The 21,872-nt window shown below is 53.7% G+C and overlaps 1 protein-coding gene across 2 annotated transcripts in view; it reads right to left on the bottom strand.

Moving 5' to 3' along the window:
* LOC140397211 (kunitz-type protease inhibitor 1-like) overlaps positions 1 to 7,953 on the bottom strand; it is a 98,285-nt gene extending 90,332 nt beyond the window's left edge. For both annotated transcript variants that reach the window (XM_072486138.1, XM_072486139.1), the window contains exon 1: positions 7,385 to 7,953. In XM_072486138.1, the coding sequence (XP_072342239.1) occupies positions 7,385 to 7,805 (421 nt within the window). In that variant the 5' untranslated portion in view covers positions 7,806 to 7,953. The remainder of the gene's footprint in view (positions 1 to 7,384) is intronic.
* Positions 7,954 to 21,872: the final 13,919 nt, after the last annotated feature.

Raw genomic sequence — 21,872 nt, 5'->3', positions numbered from 1 at the left:
CCAGGGACACCCGCCTGCGAATGAAGCATGTTCTTCCTATGAAGTCCCTATAACCAAGATATTGTTCAAGTACACCATGACTTTTGGAATTCCTTGTAGCAAGTTCTCCATCGTCCGTTGGAAGATTGTGTATGCAGACGATATGCCAAAAGGTAATCTTGTATATTGGAAAAGTCCCTTGCGTGTTAATCATTGCATATTTCCTGAAGTCTTTGTTTATAATTATAGAACCCCTGTAGCCATGTAAAATGGCTGACTCCCGATTAGAATGGCCAAACCCCGATTTAAAATGGCGAACGGAAGAGGCTGATGGGAAAATCAGCCAACAGGACTCAAACAGACAGCTGCAGGTAAAACAGTGTATTCACCTCCCAGACCAAACCGATACCTGCAGCCATCAACATAAACAACACCCCAGCCATCTGCATATTAATCAGCAATCCCCAGGAACAATTGATACAAAATAGACACAAAGCCAACCCAGACCTTTCGGCGCCAGCAGGAGCTGACACAAAGAAAGGTAAACGACCACCCCTCGATCAAGGAATCGCTCCAGCGTTGGAGAATATCGAACCAAGTGATTGGGACCAAGTCCAATCACTTGGAACCAGGTACAAGGTCCGCCCCGAGAGGCGGGAAGCCCCTGGGGACTATAAGAATAGGGGCCAAGTTCAAATCAACACTTCTTCTCCTCTCCGCACCCTTCGAGACCCTTCTGCAAGAGAACGTAAGTTTTACTCCAACGATCGCTACCAGATAGACACTCCTGACTATCGACCTGTACCAGCCTTTGAATCCCGCAGGCTCAGAACCCACTCGAAAGGCCATTCGTTTCCCTGACCTGGTGGGCCATTTCCAAAGTTAAGTATTGGCCTGTTAATTGTAGGAAGTAGCTTAGAGGTAGAATTAATGTATAAGTATTGATTGCTGCATATAATAAATGAGCGTTGATTTAACTCTTACTAAGAGTGTTGGATTATTAATCAGTACTCGGACTTGAACCACGTGGCGGTATCAGAAAGGTACCTGGCGACTCATGAGCAAAGGTGACAGAATTAGAGCAAATAAACTAAGGCTAAAACGAGCAACACCCCTACAGTGCAGAAGGAGGCCATCTGGCCCATTATGTCTGCACCGACCCTCTGAAGTACCCCACTCCTCCGCCCTATCCCTGTGAACCAATTAACCTGCGCATCCCTTGATACTGAGGGTCAATCTAGCATGACCAATACACCTAACCAGCACATCTTTGAACTGTGGGAGGAAACCGGAGCACCCGGAGGAAACCCACGCAGACACAGGGAGAACGTGCAGACTCCGCACAGACAGTGACTCAAGGTTGGAATTGAAGTCAGGTTCCTGGCACTATGAGGCAGCAGTGCTAACCACTGTGCTACCGTGCTGCCCGTTTAGTTCAAGTTGCAGCAAGTTCTCCATTGTCCGTTGCAAGATTGGGCATGCATACGATATCCCAAAAGCAATCTTGTAGACTGGAAAAGTCCCTTATGTGTGTTAATCATTGCATATTTCCTGGAGTCTTGGTCTATTTCAAATTCTAGTTAAGCATGACTCAAGTCCAGCTTTGTATATGTGATGCCCCCACCAGCTTTGCGTAAAGGTCTTCTATCCGAGGGATAGGATACTTGTCGAGTTGGGCTGCTTAGTTTATGATGAGTTTGTAATTGCCGCAGATCCTGATGGTGTGGTCAGGTTTTTGCATAGGACAATCGGGGGTGCCTGTTCGGAGAACTGTGCCGGTCTTCTGTTTCCTAGTTCCTCCAAACATGTCAATTCAGCCTCGACTTACTGGTGTAGAACGTATGGGACAGACAGAGCTCTGAAGAATTTTGGGGTGGATTTGGGTGGTCATGTAGATTTTGGCCGTGACCCCTCGCGTCCAGCCCAATTCATTTTGAAAACCATCTTTGTACTCGCACAGGATCTCTTGAAAATCACCATCTGATATTTTAAACTTTGTTTTAGGTCATTTAGCTTTATGTTGAATACCAGTCCCTCCCCATGAGGGTTGGTCACCAATCTTCCACAATGATCATGGGTAATTGAGCAGACTGATGTTGATACGACACCGATGCAGTTGTAGTGTCTAATATCTTCAGGGTTTCCCCATTGCAAATTGCTAACTTGGCCGCCGTTCTGCTTAGTCTCAGAGACTGGATGCATCCTCGCAGGTACTTGTAGGTTTGTACACCCACCATCGTGGTCGAAGTGCCTCTGTCGGCCTCCATAGAACATACAGTGCAGAAGGAGGCCATTCGGCCCATCGAGTATGCACCGACCCACTTAAGCCCTCACTTCCACCCTCTCCCCGTAACCCAATAACCCGTCCTAACCTTTTTGGTCACTAAAGGCAATTTATTATGGCCAATCCACCTAACCTGCACATCTTTGGACTGTGGGAGGAAACCGGAGCCCCCGGAGGAAACCCACGCAGACAGGGGGAGAACGTGCAGACTCCGCACAGACAGTGACCCAGCGGGGAATCGAACCTGGGACCCTGGCGCTGTGAAGCCACAGTGCTATCCACTTGTGCTACTGTACTGCCCTTGAATGTTCAATGGTTGCTCATTAACCAGAAGGACTATCTCAATGAGGGCAGATTGGGTCACTTTAACCATGTTTAACTTCTAAATCTCGGATTGTTCCTCAGAATTTTTCGCTACTTTATGCACTGAGGTCAAGGTGTGTTTTTTTTTCAAACTGGGTACGCCCTGTCTGGCTCGGCAATGTGCTTGAATGTGACCCTTCCTGTTACAATTAAAGTAAATGGAATATTTGCAATAGTCCATCTCTTGAGGATGATCTCCCCCACATCTGTAACACTCACAAAATTCATGGGCTGGCCAGGAATTCTTCTTTGCTTCTGTCCACGATCTCCCGTTCCTGGGATATGAGTTCAGTCTCCTCTGTGCCTGTCACTCAGGATCTTCGTCCAGCAGCCACTCTGCTCCAAAGATGATTCACCTCGCCTTTCCGTATGCACTGTAACCCAGAAGCGCCCTTTTCGGCACATTCAGTGGCTTGAGCTATTTTGATCGTTTTATCCAGGGATATTTTCGTTTTGGTCAATAATTTTCTTTGGACATTGAGTCTGTCCAATATTTCCAGTTCTTGGGCACTCTCAGTTCTGGTATTGTTCTTCTGATTTTTTTTGTCACTATGTCCTTTTTGTAATATGGAAACCAGAACAGAGTACAGTAGAGCATTACAACACAGAACATATAGTGCAGAAGGAGGCCATTCAGCCCATCGAGTCTGCACCGACCCACTTAAACCCTCACTTCCATCCTATCCCCGTAACCCAATAACCCCTCCTAACCTTTTTGGTCACTAAGGGCAATTTATCATGGCCAATCCACCTAACCTGCACGCATTTGGACTGAGATAGGAAACCGGAGCACCCGGAGGAAACCCACGCAGACACGGGGAGAACGTGCAGACTCCGCACAGACAGTGACCCAGCGGGGAATCAAACCTGGGACCCTGGCGCTGTGAAGTCAGTGCTATCCACTTGTGCTACCGTGCTCCCCCAACACTTAAGTCGGTATAACCAAGGCTGTTTACAAGTTCAACATAACTGGTCTTGACTTTTAAAAAATTCCATTTGGGTGGCACGATGCCGCAGTGGGTAGCACTGCTGCCTCACAGTGCCAGGGACCCAGTTCGATAGTGTTATGTGACTGTGTAGAGTTTGCATGTTCTCCCCGTGTCTTTGTGGGTTTCCTCTGGGTGCTCCAGTTTCCTCCCACAGTCCAAAGATGTGCAGGTTAGGTGGATTGGCCATGTTAAAATTGCCCCTGGTATCCAAAGGTTAGATGGGGTTATGGGGCTAGGGCGGGGGAATGGGCCTAGATAGGGTGATCTTTCAGAGGGTCGGTGCAGAATCGATGGGCCAAATGGCCTCCTTCTGCACAGTAGGAATCCTATGGTTCGATGCCTTTAGAATGATACCTTTCCATTTGAGTATGGGACAGCCCCACCACTATGCTTTAGTTTTATGATTCATTCTCAGGATGTCAGCATTGTTGATAAGGCCAGCATCTGTTGCCCTTCTCTCATTGCCCGAGGATAGTGTTGCTGGGCGGCCATCTTGAACTAATGTTACACTTTGATACAACCAAAGAACACCAGGTGACATTTGTATCTACTTAGCCCAGGAGTACCAAGATGAATTATAAACTACCCTGACCAAACGAGTCATCACTCCTCCTATAAGCACACATAAGAATGCTGGACGAAGATTGGGATTTGGCTGTGATAGCTTCATTCAAATATCTTGCCAATACTGGTCATGGAGACAATAATAATCTTTATTAGTGTCACAAGTAGGCTTACATTAACACTGCAATGAAGTTGCTGTGAAAATCTCCCAGTTGCCACACTCCGGCACCTGTTCGGGTACACAGAGGGAGAATTCAGAATGCCCAATTCACCGAACAAGTCTTAAGGACTTGTGGGAGGAAATGAGAGCACCAGGAGGAAAACCACACAGACGCGGGGAGAATGTGCAGACTCCACACAGACAGTGACCCAAGCCGGGAGTCGAACTGGGGTCCCTGGAGCTGTGAAGCAACAGTGCCAACCACTGTGCTACCGTGCCCGAGAGTTCCCGAAAGGTTTCCACAGCCATAGAATTATATTGTAACCCAAACCAGTGCATTGGGAGAAAGAGGGAGAGAAAGTTAAACAAAAAATTACATTGGTGAGATTAATCACTACACAACTTCCTGTGTGACTAATACAGACACTGACTCACTGTGAGATGAGCGAGATCTTGCGTTAGAATATTTCTCCATGACTGGGGAGGGAAGTTTCATGGGAATCAGGAACCATGCACAAAGCAGTGAAAACAGACTGGAGGAATTTGCAAGCACCTAACAATCACACAAGGAATAAGGTAGAAACTGAAATAACTGCACCAAGGCAGAAATTATACAGGAATGTTAATGGGACTCACAGGACCATCACAGGACCCAGCTTCAAGAACCACTTCAGCTAGAATTCTATACACACTACCATCCAGTCATCTCCCTCTGCCAGCAACAGCAATGTGGGATCTTCCTGTGCACAAACTGGATACTGTGTTTCCCACAAGAATTATGACACTTTTAGAGTACTTCCTTAGGTGTAAAACACAGTGCTGAAGTTGTGAAATGAGTGCTACAGGAAGTTCTTTCCCTCAATGTGCTGTAGAGCTTTCATAAAGGATACTGGTGCCTATTAAATATTAATCTTTTTATTGTCACAGGTCAGCATACATAACACTGCAATTAAAGTTACTGTGAAAAGCCCCTAGTTGCCACACTCCGGCGTCTGTTCGGGTACACAGAGGGAGAATTCAGAATGTCCAATTCACCTAACAGCACGTGTTTTGAGAGTTGTGGGAGGAAACCGGAGCACCCGGAGGAAACCCACGCAGACACGGAGAGAACGTGCAGACGCCACACAGACAGTGACCCAAGCCGGGAATCGAGCCTGGGGCCCTGGAGCTGTGAAGCAACTGTGCTACCCACTGTGCTACTGGGCCGCCTGATTATCCACGAGTCATTGCCGAGCTGGAATGTTTAACCTCAGCATACTTCATTCTTCCACTCTGCACTTGGAGCTGTTCACTCACACCAAGGTGCAGTTCCACAGGGACTAACAGCTTCCTCAGTCACTTACCGACTAAGCGTTCATCCATCTGAGTAGTGATGCCCAAGAGGGATAATCTACTCTCCGCAGGATAAACACTAGTTTCCCTCTTGCAGCTGCCTGGTGCAGGTCAATGGGAAGACGTGGATACGGTTTGAATGCAAGAGCGAAAATATAGGATCAGCAGATGAAGTGTCTGCCCTCATTCACTAATGATTACCCTCATCAGCTGCTAATGCCAGCACCCAAGTGCCAGGCTGACAAGGGCTAATTAATTACCTTGGGGCACAGGGTTGTTGTGATCAGTCCTCTGCCCAATAGCAGCTCAAGAGTGCATTTTTCATAATCTTCCCCTTTCCCATCCCTTTCATTCACCATGCATAGATGAGGAGGGGAACAGGAATGAACAGAGCTAAGATCTCACCAGCAAAAAAGGAACCGGGGTTTACATTCTTTACAATTTTTAGTTTACATAGGAACTAGGAGCTGGGGAAGGCAGTTCAGCCCCTCGAGACCGCTCCGCCATTCAATGCAATCATGACTGATCTCACCTCAGCCTCAACTCCACTTTCCTGCCCGTTCTCCATAACCCTTCAACCCATTACTCATTTCAAATCTGTATATCTCCTCAAATTGACTCAAAGTCCTGGCATCCACCACACTCTGGGGTAGCAAATTCCACAGGTTCACGCCCCTTTTAAAGAAGTAATTTCTCCTCATCTCCGTTTTAAATCTGCTGCCCCTTATCCTAAAAACTATGACCTCTCGTTCTAGAATGTCCCACCAGAGGAAGCATCTGCTCTATGTCGACTTTGTCAATACCTTTTATCATCTTATATCCTCAGTTAGAACTCTCATTCTTCTAAACTCGAGAGAGTAGAGGCCTAAATGCACAATCTACATTGAATCAAAAACCTAATCCTGAAGGCCATAATTACAACTTGATGGGTTGTGCAGACACCAGCCTCCATGAATGAATATCTGTTCCTCATAAGTCAGTTTAGGAAATCAGTTTTAGCTGTGGCTTACTGGGTAGCATTGTCTCCGTGTCAGAAGGTTCAAGTTCCACGCTGGAGACTTGAACATCAAGCCTCGGTCACTGGCGGGTGACATTATACCCAGGCCCACTTGGGTGGAAAAATCCTGTATTGTTCTCTGAGAAAAGCATCACTAAAAGCAGATTATCTGATTGTCGCCACACTGGCGTTTGGGGAATCCTGCTGTGCGGCAATAACTGAGGACAGGGTGCGGGCAGAGGGCGAGGGGACAGGGTGCAGGCAGAGGGTGAGGGGACAGGGTGCGGGCAGAGGGCCGTTGGACAGGGTGCAGGCAGAGGGTGAGGGGACAGGGTGCGGGCAGAGGGCCAGGGGGCAGGGTGCGGGCAGAGGGTGAGGGGACAGGGTGCGGACAGAGGGCCAGGGGACAGGGTTTGGGCAGAGGGTGAGGGGACAGGGTGCGGGCAGAGGGCCAGGGGACAGGGTGTGGGCAGAGGGCCAGGGGACAGGGTGTGGACAGAGGGTGAGGGGACAGGGTGCGGGCAGAGGCCAAGGGGACAGAGGGCACACAGAGGGTGAGGGAACAGAGGGCACAGAGAGGGTGAGGGGACAGAGGGCACACAGAGGGCGAGGGGACAGAGGGCACACAGAGGGGGAGAATGTGTCAAGGGCCTGTCCAGGGCAAGGAGTGGGGACAAGCTGCATAAAGAGGTGGTTGAAGGGGTTGAGTCACTCACCGGCAGTGGGCTCCCTGGGCCTGATGTAGTCCTCGTACACAGTCCCCTGGATGAAGTTGCTGTACCCTTCCCTCCTGAAGAACCTGCAGACGTACACCTGGTTGTAGAGGCAGTTGAAGAGGAAGCAGCCTTTGACCAGCCTGAGCATGGGCTCCCTCTGGCTCTGCTGCTTCAGGTCCTCCAGCAGGACCACATTACAGCCCCGGGTCCGGCAGCAGAGGGACACGCAATCCCTGGCCCTGGTGGCATTGGGGGCTCCCAGGAAGGTGGCCCCGGCAGCCACAGAGTCATCGGTGTCCAGCACGAAGTCATCCCGACCCAGGCGGTACTGCTGCAGACACTGGTGGTGGGCGGAGGAGGGGTCCAGCTGGGAGAGAGCTGGGCTCAGCAGGAGGAGGACTGGCAGGAGTCTGGGGTACATGGTGTGGCGGAGCCCGAGAAACTCCCCTCGACTCAAGGACTGAAACTGAATGTGGGGCGCTGGCTACACCAGGTGAATCCGGAACTAGGGCAGGCAGACTGCTCCACACCCAACACACTGCACAGGCTCCAGCTCACCTACACAACAGGAAGTGTAACCCAACACCCTGAACTCCACACAGAGCCAGGCTGATTACACTCATCACAGTCACACAATGTCGATGGAGCAACAAGCGTCATTAACTGGAAACTTACATGATCAATGAGAGTCAGTGTGTGAGACACTGTCCCCCAGTGAGAGTCAGTGTGTGTGTGAGACCCTGTCCCCCAGTGAGAGTCAGTGTGTGTGAGACCCTGTCCCCCAGTGAGAGTCAGTGTGTGAGACCCTGTCCCCCAGTGAGAGTCAGTGTGTGTGTGAGACCCTGTCCCCCAGTGAGAGTCAGTGTGTGAGACCCTGTACCACAGTGAGAGTCAGTGTGTGTGAGACCCTGTCCCCCAGTGAGAGTCAGTGTGTGAGACCCTGTACCACAGTGGGAGTCAGTGTGTGAGACCCTGTACCACAGTGAGAGTCAGTGTGTGTGAGACCCTGTCCCCCAGTGAGAGTCAGTGTGTGTGAGACCCTGTCCCCCAGTGAGAGTCTGTGTGTGTGAGACCCTGTCCCCCAGTGAGAGTCAGTGTGTGTGATCCTGTACCCCAGTGAGAGTCAGTGTGTGTGATCCTGTACCCCAGTGAGAGTCTGTGTGTGTGAGACCCTGTCCCCCAGTGAGAGTCTGTGTGTGTGAGACCCTGTCCCCCAGTGAGAGTCTGTGTGTGTGATCCTGTACCCCAGTGAGAGTCTGTGTGTGTGAGACCCTGTCCCCCAGTGAGAGTCAGTGTGTGTCACCCTGTCCCCCAGTGGGAGTCAGTGTGTGAGACCCTGTACCACAGTGAGAGTCAGTGTGTGTGAGACCCTGTCCCCCAGTGAGAGTCAGTGTGTGTGAGACCCTGTCCCCCAGTGAGAGTCAGTGTGTGAGACCCTGTACCACAGTGAGAGTCAGTGTGTGTGATCATGTACCCCAGTGAGAGTCAGTGTGTGTGATCCTGTACCCCAGTGAGAGTCTGTGTGTGTGAGACCCTGTCCCCCAGTGAGAGTCTGTGTGTGTGAGACCCTGTCCCCCAGTGAGAGTCTGTGTGTGTGATCCTGTACCCCAGTGAGAGTCTGTGTGTGTGAGACCCTGTCCCCCAGTGAGAGTCAGTGTGTGTCACCCTGTCCCCCAGTGGGAGTCAGTGTGTGTGATCCTGTACCCCAGTGAGAGTCTGTGTGTGTGAGACCCTGTCCCCCAGTGAGAGTCTGTGTGTGTGAGACCCTGTCCCCCAGTGAGAGTCTGTGTGTGTGATCCTGTACCCCAGTGAGAGTCTGTGTGTGTGAGACCCTGTCCCCCAGTGAGAGTCAGTGTGTGTCACCCTGTCCCCCAGTGGGAGTCAGTGTGTGAGACCCTGTACCACAGTGAGAGTCTGTGTGTGTGAGACCCTGTCCCCCAGTGAGAGTCTGTGTGTGTGAGACCCTGTCCCCCAGTGAGAGTCTGTGTGTGTGATCCTGTACCCCAGTGAGAGTCTGTGTGTGTGAGACCCTGTCCCCCAGTGAGAGTCTGTGTGTGTGAGACCCTGTCCCCCAGTGAGAGTCTGTGTGTGTGATCCTGTACCCCAGTGAGAGTCAGTGTGTGAGACCCTGTCCCCCAGTGAGAGTCAGTGTGTGAGACCCTGTACCCCAGTGAGAGTCAGTGTGTGTGACCCTGTCCCCCAGTGAGGGTCAGTGTGTGAGACCCTGTCCCCCAGTGAGAGTCAGTGTGTGAGACCCTGTCCCCCAGTGAGAGTCAGTGTGTGTCACCCTGTCCCCCAGTGGGAGTCAGTGTGTGAGACCCTGTACCCCAGTGAGAGTCAGTGTGTGTGATCCTGTACCACAGTGAGTCAGTGTGTGAGACCATGTACCCCAGTGAGAGTCAGTGTGTGTGATCCTGTACCACAGTGAGTCAGTGTGTGAGACCATGTACCCCAGTGAGAGTCAGTGTGTGAGACCCTGTACCCCAGTGAGAGTCAGTGTGTGTGATCCTGTCCCCCAGTGAGAGTCAGTGTGTGAGACCCTGTGCCTCAGTGAGGGTCAGTGTGTGTGATCCTGTTCCCCAGTGAGAGTCAGTGTGTGAGACACTGTCCCCCAGTGAGAGTCAGTGTGTGAGACCCTGTACTCCAGTGAGAGTCAGTGTGTGTGAAACTGTCCCCCAGTGAGAGTCAGTGTGTGTGATCCTGTCCCCCAGCGAGAGTCAGTGTGTGTGATCCTGTCCCCCAGTGAGAGTCAGTGTGTGTGAGACCCTGTCCCCCAGTGAGAGTCAGTGTGTGAGACCCTGTACCCCAGTGAGAGTCAGTGTGTGTGACCCTGTCCCCCAGTGAGAGTCAGTGTGTGTGATCCTGTCCCCCAGTGAGAGTCAGTGTGTGTGAGACCGTGTACCCCAGTGAGAGTCAGTGTGTGTGAGACCCTGTACCCCAGTGAGAGTCAGTGTGTGAGACCCTGTCCACCAGTGAGAGTCAGTGTGTGTGTGTGTGTGTCTGTGTGAGACCCTGTACCCCAGTGAGAGTCAGTGTGTGTGACCCTGTGCCCCAATAAGTGTCAGTGTGTGTGACCCTGTCACCCAGTGAGAGTCAGTGTGTGTGATCCTGTCCCCCAGTGAGAGTCAGTGTGTGTGATCCTGTCCCCTAGTGAGAGTCAATGTGTGTGAGACCCTGTACCCCAGTGAGAGTCAGTGTGTGAGACCCTGTCCCCCAGTGAGTGTCAGTGTGTGTGTGTGAGACCCTGTACCCCAGTGAGAGTCAGTGTGTGAGACCCTGTCCCCCAGTGAGAGTCAGTGTGTGTGATCCTGTCCCCCAGTGAGAGTCAGTAAGTGTGATCCTGTCCCCCAGTGAGAGTCAGTGTGTGTGAGACCATGTACCACAGTGAGGGTCAGTGTGTGTGATCCTGTCCCCTAGTGAGAGTCAGTGTGTGTGACCCTGTCCCCCAGTGAGAGTCAGTAAGTGTGATCCTGTACCCCAGTGAGAGTCAGTGTGTGAGACCCTGTACCCCAGTGAGAGTCAGTGTGTGTGACCCTGTCCCCCAGTGAGAGTAAGTGTTTGTGTGTGTGTGTGTGAGACCCTGTACCCCAGTGAGGGTCAGTCTGTGTGATCCTGTCCCCCAGTGAGAGTCAGTGTGTGTGATCCTGTCCCCCAGTGAGAGTCAGTGTGTGTGATCCTGTCCCCCAGTGAGAGTCAGTGTGTGTGAGACCCTGTACCCCAGTGAGAGTCAGTGTGTGAGACCCTGTCCCCCAGTGAGAGTCAGTGTGTGTGTGTGTGTGTGAGACCTTGTACCCCAGTGAGAGTCAGTGTGTGAGACCCTGTCCCCCAGTGAGAGTCAGTGTGTGTGATCCTGTCCCCCAGTGAGAGTCAGTGTGTGTGACCCTGTCCCCCAGTGAGAGTCAGTGTTTGTGTGTGTGTGTGTGTGTGAGACCCTGTATCCCAGTGAGGGTCAGTGTGTGTGATCCTGTCCCCCAGTGAGAGTCAGTGTGTGTGATCCTGTCCCCCAGTGAGAGTCAGTAAGTGTGATCCTGTACCCCAGTGAGAGTCAGTGTGTGAGACCCTGTACCCCAGTGAGAGTCAGTGTGTGTGACCCTGTCCCCCAGTGAGAGTCAGTGTTTGTGTGTGTGTGTGTGAGACCCTGTACCCCAGTGAGAGTCAGTGTGTGTGACCCTGTCCCCCAGTGAGAGTCAGTGCTTGTGTGTGTGTGTGTGAGACCCTGTACCCCAGTGAGGGTCAGTCCGTGTGATCCTGTCCCCCAGTGAGAGTCAGTGTGTGTGATCCTGTCCCCCAGTGAGAGTCAGTGTGTGTGATCCTGTCCCCCAGTGAGAGTCAGTGTGTGTGAGACCCTGTACCCCAGTGAGAGTCAGTGTGTGAGACCCTGTCCCCCAGTGAGAGTCAGTGTGTGTGTGAGTGTGTGTGAGACCCTGTACCCCAGTGAGAGTCAGTGTGTGAGACCCTGTCCCCCAGTGAGAGTCAGTGTGTGTGATCCTGTCCCCCAGTGAGAGTCAGTGTGTGTGACCCTGTCCCCCAGTGAGAGTCAGTGTTTGTGTGTGTGTGCGTGTGTGAGACCCTGTACCCCAGTGAGGGTCAGTGTGTGTGATCCTGTCCCCCAGTGAGAGTCAGTGTGTGTGATCCTGTCCCCCAGTGAGAGTCAGTAAGTGTGATCCTGTACCCCAGTGAGAGTCAGTGTGTGAGACCCTGTACCCCAGTGAGAGTCAGTGTGTGTGACCCTGTCCCCCAGTGAGAGTCATTGTGTGTGATCCTGTCCCCCAGTGAGAGTCAGTGTGTGTGATCCTGTCCCCCAGTGAGAGTCAGTGTGTGTGAGACCCTGTACCCCAGTGAGAGTCAGTGTGTGAGACCCTGTCCCCCAGTGAGAGTCAGTGTGTGTCTGTGTGAGACACTGTACCCCAGTGAGAGTCAGTGTGTGAGACCCTGTCCCCCAGTGAGAGTCATTGTGTGTGATCCTGTCCCCCAGTGAGAGTCAGTGTGTGTGATCCTGTCCCCCAGTGAGAGTCAGTGTGTGTGAGACCCTGTACCCCAGTGAGAGTCAGTGTGTGAGACCCTGTCCCCCAGTGAGAGTCAGTGTGTGTCTGTGTGAGACACTGTACCCCAGTGAGAGTCAGTGTGTGAGACCCTGTCCCCCAGTGAGAGTCAGTGTGTGTGATCCTGTCCCCCAGTGAGAGTCGGTGTGTGTGACCCTGTCCCCCAGTGAGAGTCAGTGTGTGTGTGTGTGTGTGTGTGTGTGTGTGTGTGTGAGACCCTGTACCCCAGTGAGAGTCAGTGTGTGAGACCCTGTCCCCCAGTGAGGGTCTGTGTGTGTGATCCTGTCCCCCAGTGAGAGTCAGTGTGTGTGATCCTGTCCCCCAGTCAGTGTGTGTGATCCTGTCCCCCAGTGAGAGTCAGTGTGTGTGATCCTGTCCCCCAGTGAGAGTCAGTGTGTGAGACCCTGTACCACAGTGAGAGTCAGTGTGTGAGACCCTGTCCCCCAGTGAGAGTCTGTGTGTGTGATCCTGTACCCCAGTGAGAGTCTGTGTGTGTGAGACCCTGTCCCCCAGTGAGAGTCAGTGTGTGTCACCCTGTCCCCCAGTGGGAGTCAGTGTGTGTGATCCTGTACCCCAGTGAGAGTCTGTGTGTGTGAGACCCTGTCCCCCAGTGAGAGTCTGTGTGTGTGAGACCCTGTCCCCCAGTGAGAGTCTGTGTGTGTGATCCTGTACCCCAGTGAGAGTCTGTGTGTGTGAGACCCTGTCCCCCAGTGAGAGTCAGTGTGTGTCACCCTGTCCCCCAGTGGGAGTCAGTGTGTGAGACCCTGTACCACAGTGAGAGTCTGTGTGTGTGAGACCCTGTCCCCCAGTGAGAGTCTGTGTGTGTGAGACCCTGTCCCCCAGTGAGAGTCTGTGTGTGTGATCCTGTACCCCAGTGAGAGTCTGTGTGTGTGAGACCCTGTCCCCCAGTGAGAGTCTGTGTGTGTGAGACCCTGTCCCCCAGTGAGAGTCTGTGTGTGTGATCCTGTACCCCAGTGAGAGTCAGTGTGTGAGACCCTGTCCCCCAGTGAGAGTCAGTGTGTGAGACCCTGTACCCCAGTGAGAGTCAGTGTGTGTGACCCTGTCCCCCAGTGAGGGTCAGTGTGTGAGACCCTGTCCCCCAGTGAGAGTCAGTGTGTGAGACCCTGTCCCCCAGTGAGAGTCAGTGTGTGTCACCCTGTCCCCCAGTGGGAGTCAGTGTGTGAGACCCTGTACCCCAGTGAGAGTCAGTGTGTGTGATCCTGTACCACAGTGAGTCAGTGTGTGAGACCATGTACCCCAGTGAGAGTCAGTGTGTGTGATCCTGTACCACAGTGAGTCAGTGTGTGAGACCATGTACCCCAGTGAGAGTCAGTGTGTGAGACCCTGTACCCCAGTGAGAGTCAGTGTGTGTGATCCTGTCCCCCAGTGAGAGTCAGTGTGTGAGACCCTGTGCCTCAGTGAGGGTCAGTGTGTGTGATCCTGTTCCCCAGTGAGAGTCAGTGTGTGAGACACTGTCCCCCAGTGAGAGTCAGTGTGTGAGACCCTGTACTCCAGTGAGAGTCAGTGTGTGTGAAACTGTCCCCCAGTGAGAGTCAGTGTGTGTGATCCTGTCCCCCAGCGAGAGTCAGTGTGTGTGATCCTGTCCCCCAGTGAGAGTCAGTGTGTGTGAGACCCTGTCCCCCAGTGAGAGTCAGTGTGTGAGACCCTGTACCCCAGTGAGAGTCAGTGTGTGTGACCCTGTCCCCCAGTGAGAGTCAGTGTGTGTGATCCTGTCCCCCAGTGAGAGTCAGTGTGTGTGAGACCGTGTACCCCAGTGAGAGTCAGTGTGTGTGAGACCCTGTACCCCAGTGAGAGTCAGTGTGTGAGACCCTGTCCACCAGTGAGAGTCAGTGTGTGTGTGTGTGTGTCTGTGTGAGACCCTGTACCCCAGTGAGAGTCAGTGTGTGTGACCCTGTGCCCCAATAAGTGTCAGTGTGTGTGACCCTGTCACCCAGTGAGAGTCAGTGTGTGTGATCCTGTCCCCCAGTGAGAGTCAGTGTGTGTGATCCTGTCCCCTAGTGAGAGTCAATGTGTGTGAGACCCTGTACCCCAGTGAGAGTCAGTGTGTGAGACCCTGTCCCCCAGTGAGTGTCAGTGTGTGTGTGTGAGACCCTGTACCCCAGTGAGAGTCAGTGTGTGAGACCCTGTCCCCCAGTGAGAGTCAGTGTGTGTGATCCTGTCCCCCAGTGAGAGTCAGTAAGTGTGATCCTGTCCCCCAGTGAGAGTCAGTGTGTGTGAGACCATGTACCACAGTGAGGGTCAGTGTGTGTGATCCTGTCCCCTAGTGAGAGTCAGTGTGTGTGACCCTGTCCCCCAGTGAGAGTCAGTAAGTGTGATCCTGTACCCCAGTGAGAGTCAGTGTGTGAGACCCTGTACCCCAGTGAGAGTCAGTGTGTGTGACCCTGTCCCCCAGTGAGAGTAAGTGTTTGTGTGTGTGTGTGTGAGACCCTGTACCCCAGTGAGGGTCAGTCTGTGTGATCCTGTCCCCCAGTGAGAGTCAGTGTGTGTGATCCTGTCCCCCAGTGAGAGTCAGTGTGTGTGATCCTGTCCCCCAGTGAGAGTCAGTGTGTGTGAGACCCTGTACCCCAGTGAGAGTCAGTGTGTGAGACCCTGTCCCCCAGTGAGAGTCAGTGTGTGTGTGTGTGTGTGAGACCTTGTACCCCAGTGAGAGTCAGTGTGTGAGACCCTGTCCCCCAGTGAGAGTCAGTGTGTGTGATCCTGTCCCCCAGTGAGAGTCAGTGTGTGTGACCCTGTCCCCCAGTGAGAGTCAGTGTTTGTGTGTGTGTGTGTGTGTGAGACCCTGTACCCCAGTGAGGGTCAGTGTGTGTGATCCTGTCCCCCAGTGAGAGTCAGTGTGTGTGATCCTGTCCCCCAGTGAGAGTCAGTAAGTGTGATCCTGTACCCCAGTGAGAGTCAGTGTGTGAGACCCTGTACCCCAGTGAGAGTCAGTGTGTGTGACCCTGTCCCCCAGTGAGAGTCAGTGTTTGTGTGTGTGTGTGTGAGACCCTGTACCCCAGTGAGAGTCAGTGTGTGTGACCCTGTCCCCCAGTGAGAGTCAGTGCTTGTGTGTGTGTGTGTGAGACCCTGTACCCCAGTGAGGGTCAGTCCGTGTGATCCTGTCCCCCAGTGAGAGTCAGTGTGTGTGATCCTGTCCCCCAGTGAGAGTCAGTGTGTGTGATCCTGTCCCCCAGTGAGAGTCAGTGTGTGTGAGACCCTGTACCCCAGTGAGAGTCAGTGTGTGAGACCCTGTCCCCCAGTGAGAGTCAGTGTGTGTGTGAGTGTGTGTGAGACCCTGTACCCCAGTGAGAGTCAGTGTGTGAGACCCTGTCCCCCAGTGAGAGTCAGTGTGTGTGATCCTGTCCCCCAGTGAGAGTCAGTGTGTGTGACCCTGTCCCCCAGTGAGAGTCAGTGTTTGTGTGTGTGTGCGTGTGTGAGACCCTGTACCCCAGTGAGGGTCAGTGTGTGTGATCCTGTCCCCCAGTGAGAGTCAGTGTGTGTGATCCTGTCCCCCAGTGAGAGTCAGTAAGTGTGATCCTGTACCCCAGTGAGAGTCAGTGTGTGAGACCCTGTACCCCAGTGAGAGTCAGTGTGTGTGACCCTGTCCCCCAGTGAGAGTCATTGTGTGTGATCCTGTCCCCCAGTGAGAGTCAGTGTGTGTGATCCTGTCCCCCAGTGAGAGTCAGTGTGTGTGAGACCCTGTACCCCAGTGAGAGTCAGTGTGTGAGACCCTGTCCCCCAGTGAGAGTCAGTGTGTGTCTGTGTGAGACACTGTACCCCAGTGAGAGTCAGTGTGTGAGACCCTGTCCCCCAGTGAGAGTCATTGTGTGTGATCCTGTCCCCCAGTGAGAGTCAGTGTGTGTGATCCTGTCCCCCAGTGAGAGTCAGTGTGTGTGAGACCCTGTACCCCAGTGAGAGTCAGTGTGTGAGACCCTGTCCCCCAGTGAGAGTCAGTGTGTGTCTGTGTGAGACACTGTACCCCAGTGAGAGTCAGTGTGTGAGACCCTGTCCCCCAGTGAGAGTCAGTGTGTGTGATCCTGTCCCCCAGTGAGAGTCGGTGTGTGTGACCCTGTCCCCCAGTGAGAGTCAGTGTGTGTGTGTGTGTGTGTGTGTGTGTGTGTGTGTGAGACCCTGTACCCCAGTGAGAGTCAGTGTGTGAGACCCTGTCCCCCAGTGAGGGTCTGTGTGTGTGATCCTGTCCCCCAGTGAGAGTCAGTGTGTGTGATCCTGTCCCCCAGTCAGTGTGTGTGATCCTGTCCCCCAGTGAGAGTCAGTGTGTGTGATCCTGTCCCCCAGTGAGAGTCAGTGTGTGTGATCCTGTCCCCCAGTGAGAGTCAGTGTGTGAGACCCTGTACCCCAGTGAGAGTCAGTGTGTGTGATCCTGTCCCTCAGTGAGAGTCAGTGTGTGTGACCCTGTCCCCCAGTGAGAGTCAGTGTGTGTGTGATCCTGTCCCCCAGTGAGAGTCAGTGTGTGTGATCCTGTCCCCCAGTCAGTGTGTGTGATCCTGTCCCCCAGTGAGAGTCAGTGTGTGTGATCCTGTCCCCCAGTGAGTCAGTGTGTGTGATCCTGTCCCCCAGTCAGTGTGTGTGATCTTGTCCCCCAGTGAGAGTCAGTGTGTGTGATCCTGTCCCCCAGTGAGACTCAGTGTGTGTGACCCTGTCCCCAGTGAGAGTCAGTGTGTGTGATCCTGTCCCCCAGTGAGAGTCAGTGTGTGTGATCCTGTCCCCCAGTGAGAGTCAGTGTGTGTGCGATACCCTGTTCCCCAGTGAGAGCCAGTGTGTGTGTGTGTGTGACACTGTACCCCAGTGAGAGTCAGTGTGTGTGATCCTGTCCCCCAGTGAGAGTCAGTGTGTGTGATCCTGTCCCCCAGTGAGAGTCAGTGTGTGTGACGCTGTCCCCCCGTGAGAGTCAGTGTGTGTGATCCTGTCCCCCAGTGAGAGTCAGTGTGTGAGACCCTGTACCCCAGTGAGAGTCAGTGTGTGTGACCATGTCCCCCAGTGAGAGTCAGTGTGTGTGATCCTGTCCCCCAGTGAGAGTCAGTGTGTGAGACCCTGTACCCCAGTGAGGGTCAGTGTGTGTGATCCTGTCCCCCAGTGAGAGTCAGTGTGTGTGATCCTGTCCCCCAGTGAGAGTCAATGTGTGTGAGACCCTGTACCCCAGTGAGAGTCAGTGTGTGAGACCCTGTCCCCCAGTGAGTGTCAGTGTGTGTGTGTGTGTGTGAGACCCTGTACCACAGTGAGAGTCAGTGTGTGAGACCCTGTCCCCCAGTGAGAGTCAGTGTGTGTGATCCTGTCCCCCAGTGAGAGTCAGTAAGTGTGATCCTGTCCCCCAGTGAGAGTCAGTGTGTGTGAGACCATGTACCACAGTTAGGGTCAGTGTGTGTGATCCTGTCCCCTAGTGAGAGTCAGTGTGTGTGACCCTGTCCCCCAGTGAGAGTCAGTAAGTGTGATCCTGTACCCCAGTGAGAGTCAGTGTGTGAGACCCTGTACCCCAGTGAGAGTCAGTGTGTGTGACCCTGTCCCCCAGTGAGAGTCAGTGTTTGTGTGTGTGTGTGTGAGACCCTGTACCCCAGTGAGGGTCAGTCTGTGTGATCCTGTCCCCCAGTGAGAGTCAGTGTGTGTGATCCTGTCCCCCAGTGAGAGTCAGTGTGTGTGATCCTGTCCCCCAGTGAGAGTCAGTGTGTGTGAGACCCTGTACCCCAGTGAGAGTCAGTGTGTGAGACCCTGTCCCCCAGTGAGAGTCAGTGTGTGTGTGTGTGTGTGAGACCCTGTACCCCAGTGAGAGTCAGTGTGTGAGACCCTGTCCCCCAGTGAGAGTCAGTGTGTGTGATCCTGTCCCCCAGTGAGAGTCAGTGTGTGTGACCCTGTCCCCCAGTGAGAGTCAGTGTTTGTGTGTGTGTGTGTGTGTGAGACCCTGTACCCCAGTGAGGGTCAGTGTGTGATCCTGTCCCCCAGTGAGAGTCAGTGTGTGTGATCCTGTCCCCCAGTGAGAGTCAGTAAGTGTGATCCTGTACCCCAGTGAGAGTCAGGGTGTGAGACCCTGTACCCCAGTGAGAGTCAGTGTGTGTGACCCTGTCCCCCAGTGAGAGTCAGTGTTTGTGTGTGTGTGTGTGAGACCCTGTACCCCAGTGAGGGTCAGTGTGTGTGATCCTGTCCCCCAGTGAGAGTCATTGTGTGTGATCCTGTCCCCCAGTGAGAGTCAGTGTGTGTGATCCTGTCCCCCAGTGAGAGTCAGTGTGTGTGAGACCCTGTACCCCAGTGAGAGTCAGTGTGTGAGACCCTGTCCCCCAGTGAGAGTCAGTGTGTGTCTGTGTGAGACACTGTACCCCAGTGAGAGTCAGTGTGTGAGACCCTGTCCCCCAGTGAGAGTCAGTGTGTGTGATCCTGTCCCCCAGTGAGAGTCGGTGTGTGTGACCCTGTCCCCCAGTGAGAGTCAGTGTGTGTGTGTGTGTGTGTGAGACCCTGTACCCCAGTGAGAGTCAGTGTGTGAGACCCTGTCCCCCAGTGAGGGTCTGTGTGTGTGATCCTGTCCCCCAGTGAGAGTCAGTGTGTGTGATCCTGTCCCCCAGTCAGTGTGTGTGATCCTGTCCCCCAGTGAGAGTCAGTGTGTGTGATCCTGTCCCCCAGTGAGAGTCAGTGTGTGTGATCCTGTCCCCCAGTGAGAGTCAGTGTGTGAGACCCTGTACCCCAGTGAGAGTCAGTGTGTGTGATCCTGTCCCTCAGTGAGAGTCAGTGTGTGTGACCCTGTCCCCCAGTGAGAGTCAGTGTCTGTGTGATCCTGTCCCCCAGTGAGAGTCAGTGTGTGTGATCCTGTCCCCCAGTCAGTGTGTGTGATCCTGTCCCCCAGTGAGAGTCAGTGTGTGTGATCCTGTCCCCCAGTGAGTCAGTGTGTGTGATCCTGTCCCCCAGTCAGTGTGTGTGATCTTGTCCCCCAGTGAGAGTCAGTGTGTGTGATCCTGTCCCCCAGTGAGACTCAGTGTGTGTGACCCTGTCCCCAGTGAGAGTCAGTGTGTGTGATCCTGTCCCCCAGTGAGAGTCAGTGTGTGTGACCCTGTCCCCAGTGAGAGTCAGTGTGTGTGATCCTGTCCCCCAGTGAGAGTCAGTGTGTGTGATCCTGTCCCCCAGTGAGAGTCAGTGTGTGTGCGATACCCTGTTCCCCAGTGAGAGCCAGTGTGTGTGTGTGTGTGTGTGTGTGTGTGTGTGTGTGGGACACTGTCCCCCAGTGAGAGTCAGTGTGTGTGATCCAGTCCCCCAGTGAGAGTCAGTGTGTGTGACCCTGTCTCCCAGTGAGAGTCAGTGTGTGTGATCCTGTCCCCCAGTGAGAGTCAGTGTGTGAGACCCTGTACCCCAGTGAGAGTCAGTGTGTGTGACCATGTCCCCCAGTGAGAGTCAGTGTGTGTGATCCTGTCCCCCAGTGAGAGTCAGTGTGTGAGACCCTGTACCCCAGTGAGGGTCAGTGTGTGCGATCCTGTCCCCCAGTGAGAGTCAGTGTGTGAGACCCTGTATTCCAGTGAGAGTCAGTGTGTGTGAAAGTGTCCCCCAGTGAGAGTCAGTGTGTGTGACCCTGTCCCCCAGTGAGAGACAGTGTGTGTGATCCTGTCCCCCAGTGAGAGTCAATGTGTGTGAAACCCTGTCCCCCAGTGAGAGTCAGTGTGTGAGGCCCTGTACCCCAGTGAGAGTCAGTGTGTGTCACCCTGTCCCCCAGTGAGAGTCAGTGTGTGTGATCCTGTCCCCCAGTGACAGTCAGTGAGTGTGACCCTGTCCCCCAGTGAGAGTCAGTGTGTGTGATCCTGTCCCCCAGTGAGAGTCAGTGTGTGTGAGACCCAGTACCCCAGTGAGAGTCAGTGTGTGAGACCCTGTCCCCCAGTGAGAGTCAGTGTGTGTGTGTGAGACCCTGTACCCCAGTGAGAGTCAGTGTGTGAAACCCCTGTCCCCAAGTGAGAGTCAATGTGTGAGACCCTGTCCCCCAGTGAGAGTCAGTGTGTGTGAGACCCTGTTCCCCAGTGAGAGTCAGTGTGTGATCCTGTCCCCCAGTGAGAGTCAGTGTGTGAGACCCTGTACCCCAGTGAGGGTCAGTGTGTGTGATCCTGTCCCCCAGTGAGAGTCAGTGTGTGAGACCCTGTCCCCCAGTGAGAGTCAGTGTGTGAGACCCTGTCCCCCAGTGAGAGTCAGTGTGTGTGACCCTATGCCCCAATGAGAGTCAGTGTGTGTGACCCTGTCCCCCAGTGAGAGTCAGTGTGTGTGATCCTGTCCCCCAGTGAGAGTCAGTGTGTGTGAGACCCTGGACCCCAGTGAGAGTCAGTGTGTGAGACCCTGTCCCCCAGTGAGTGTCAGTGTGTGTATGTGAGACCCTGTACCCCAGTGAGAGTCAGTTTGGAGACCCTGTCCCCCAGTGAGAGTCAGTGTGTGTGATCCTGTCCCCCAGTGAGAGTCAGTGTGTGTGATCCTGTCCCCCAGTGAGAGTCAGTGTGTGTGATCCTGTCCCCCAGTCAGTGTGTGTGATCCTGTCCCCCAGTGAGAGTCAGTGTGTGAGACCCTGTCCCCCAGTGAGAGTCAGTGTGTGTGATCCCGACCCCCAGTGAGAGTCAGTGTGTGTGACACTGCCCCCCAGTGAGTGTCAGTGTGTGTGAGACCATGTACCCCAGTGAGAGTCAGTGTGTGTGATCCTGTCCCCCAGTGAGAGTCAGTGTGTGTGAGACCCTGTCCCCCAGTGAGAGTCAGTGTGTGTGATCCTGTCCCCCAGTGAGAGTCAGTGTGTGTGATCCTGTCCCCCAGTGAGAGTCAGTGTGTGTGTGAGAACCTGTCCCCCAGTGAGAGTCAGTGTGTGTGATCCTGTCCCCCAGTGAGAGTCGGTGTGTGAGACCATGTACCCCAGTGAGGGTCAGTGTGTGTGATCCTGTCGCCCAGTGAGAGTCAGTGTGTGTGAGACACTGTACCCCAGTGAGAGTCAGTGTGTGTGATCCTGTCCCCCAGTAAGAGTCAGTGTGTGTGAGACCCTGTACCCCAGTGAGACTCAGTGTGTGTGATCCTGTCCCCCAGTGAGAGTCAGTGTGTGTGATCCTGTTCCCAGTGAGAGTCAGTGTGTGAGACCCTGTACCCCAGTGAGGGTCAGTGTGTGTGATCCTGTCCCCCAGTGAGAGTCAGTGTGTGAGATCCTGTCCCCAAGTGAGAGTCAGTGTGTGAGCCCCTGTACTCCAGTGAGAGTCAGTGTGTGAGACCCTGTACCCCAGTGAGAGGCAGTGTGTGTGACCCTGTCCCCCAGTGAGTCAGTGTGTGAGACCCTGAACCCAGTGAGAGTCAGTGTGTGTGACCCTGTCCCCCAGTGAGTCAGTGTGTGAGACCCTCTACCCCAGTAAGAGTCAGCGTGTGTGATCCTGTCCCCCAGTGAGTCAGTGTGTGAGAACCTGTACCCCAGTGAGAGTCAGTGTGTGAGACCTTGTACCCCAGTG

The sequence above is a fragment of the Scyliorhinus torazame genome, chromosome 2 (genome assembly GCF_047496885.1).
Source record: "Scyliorhinus torazame isolate Kashiwa2021f chromosome 2, sScyTor2.1, whole genome shotgun sequence".
NCBI classification, from domain to species: domain Eukaryota; kingdom Metazoa; phylum Chordata; class Chondrichthyes; order Carcharhiniformes; family Scyliorhinidae; genus Scyliorhinus; species Scyliorhinus torazame.
Note: the sequence above shows the minus strand (reverse complement) of the source record. Positions and strands in the feature narration are given on the sequence as shown.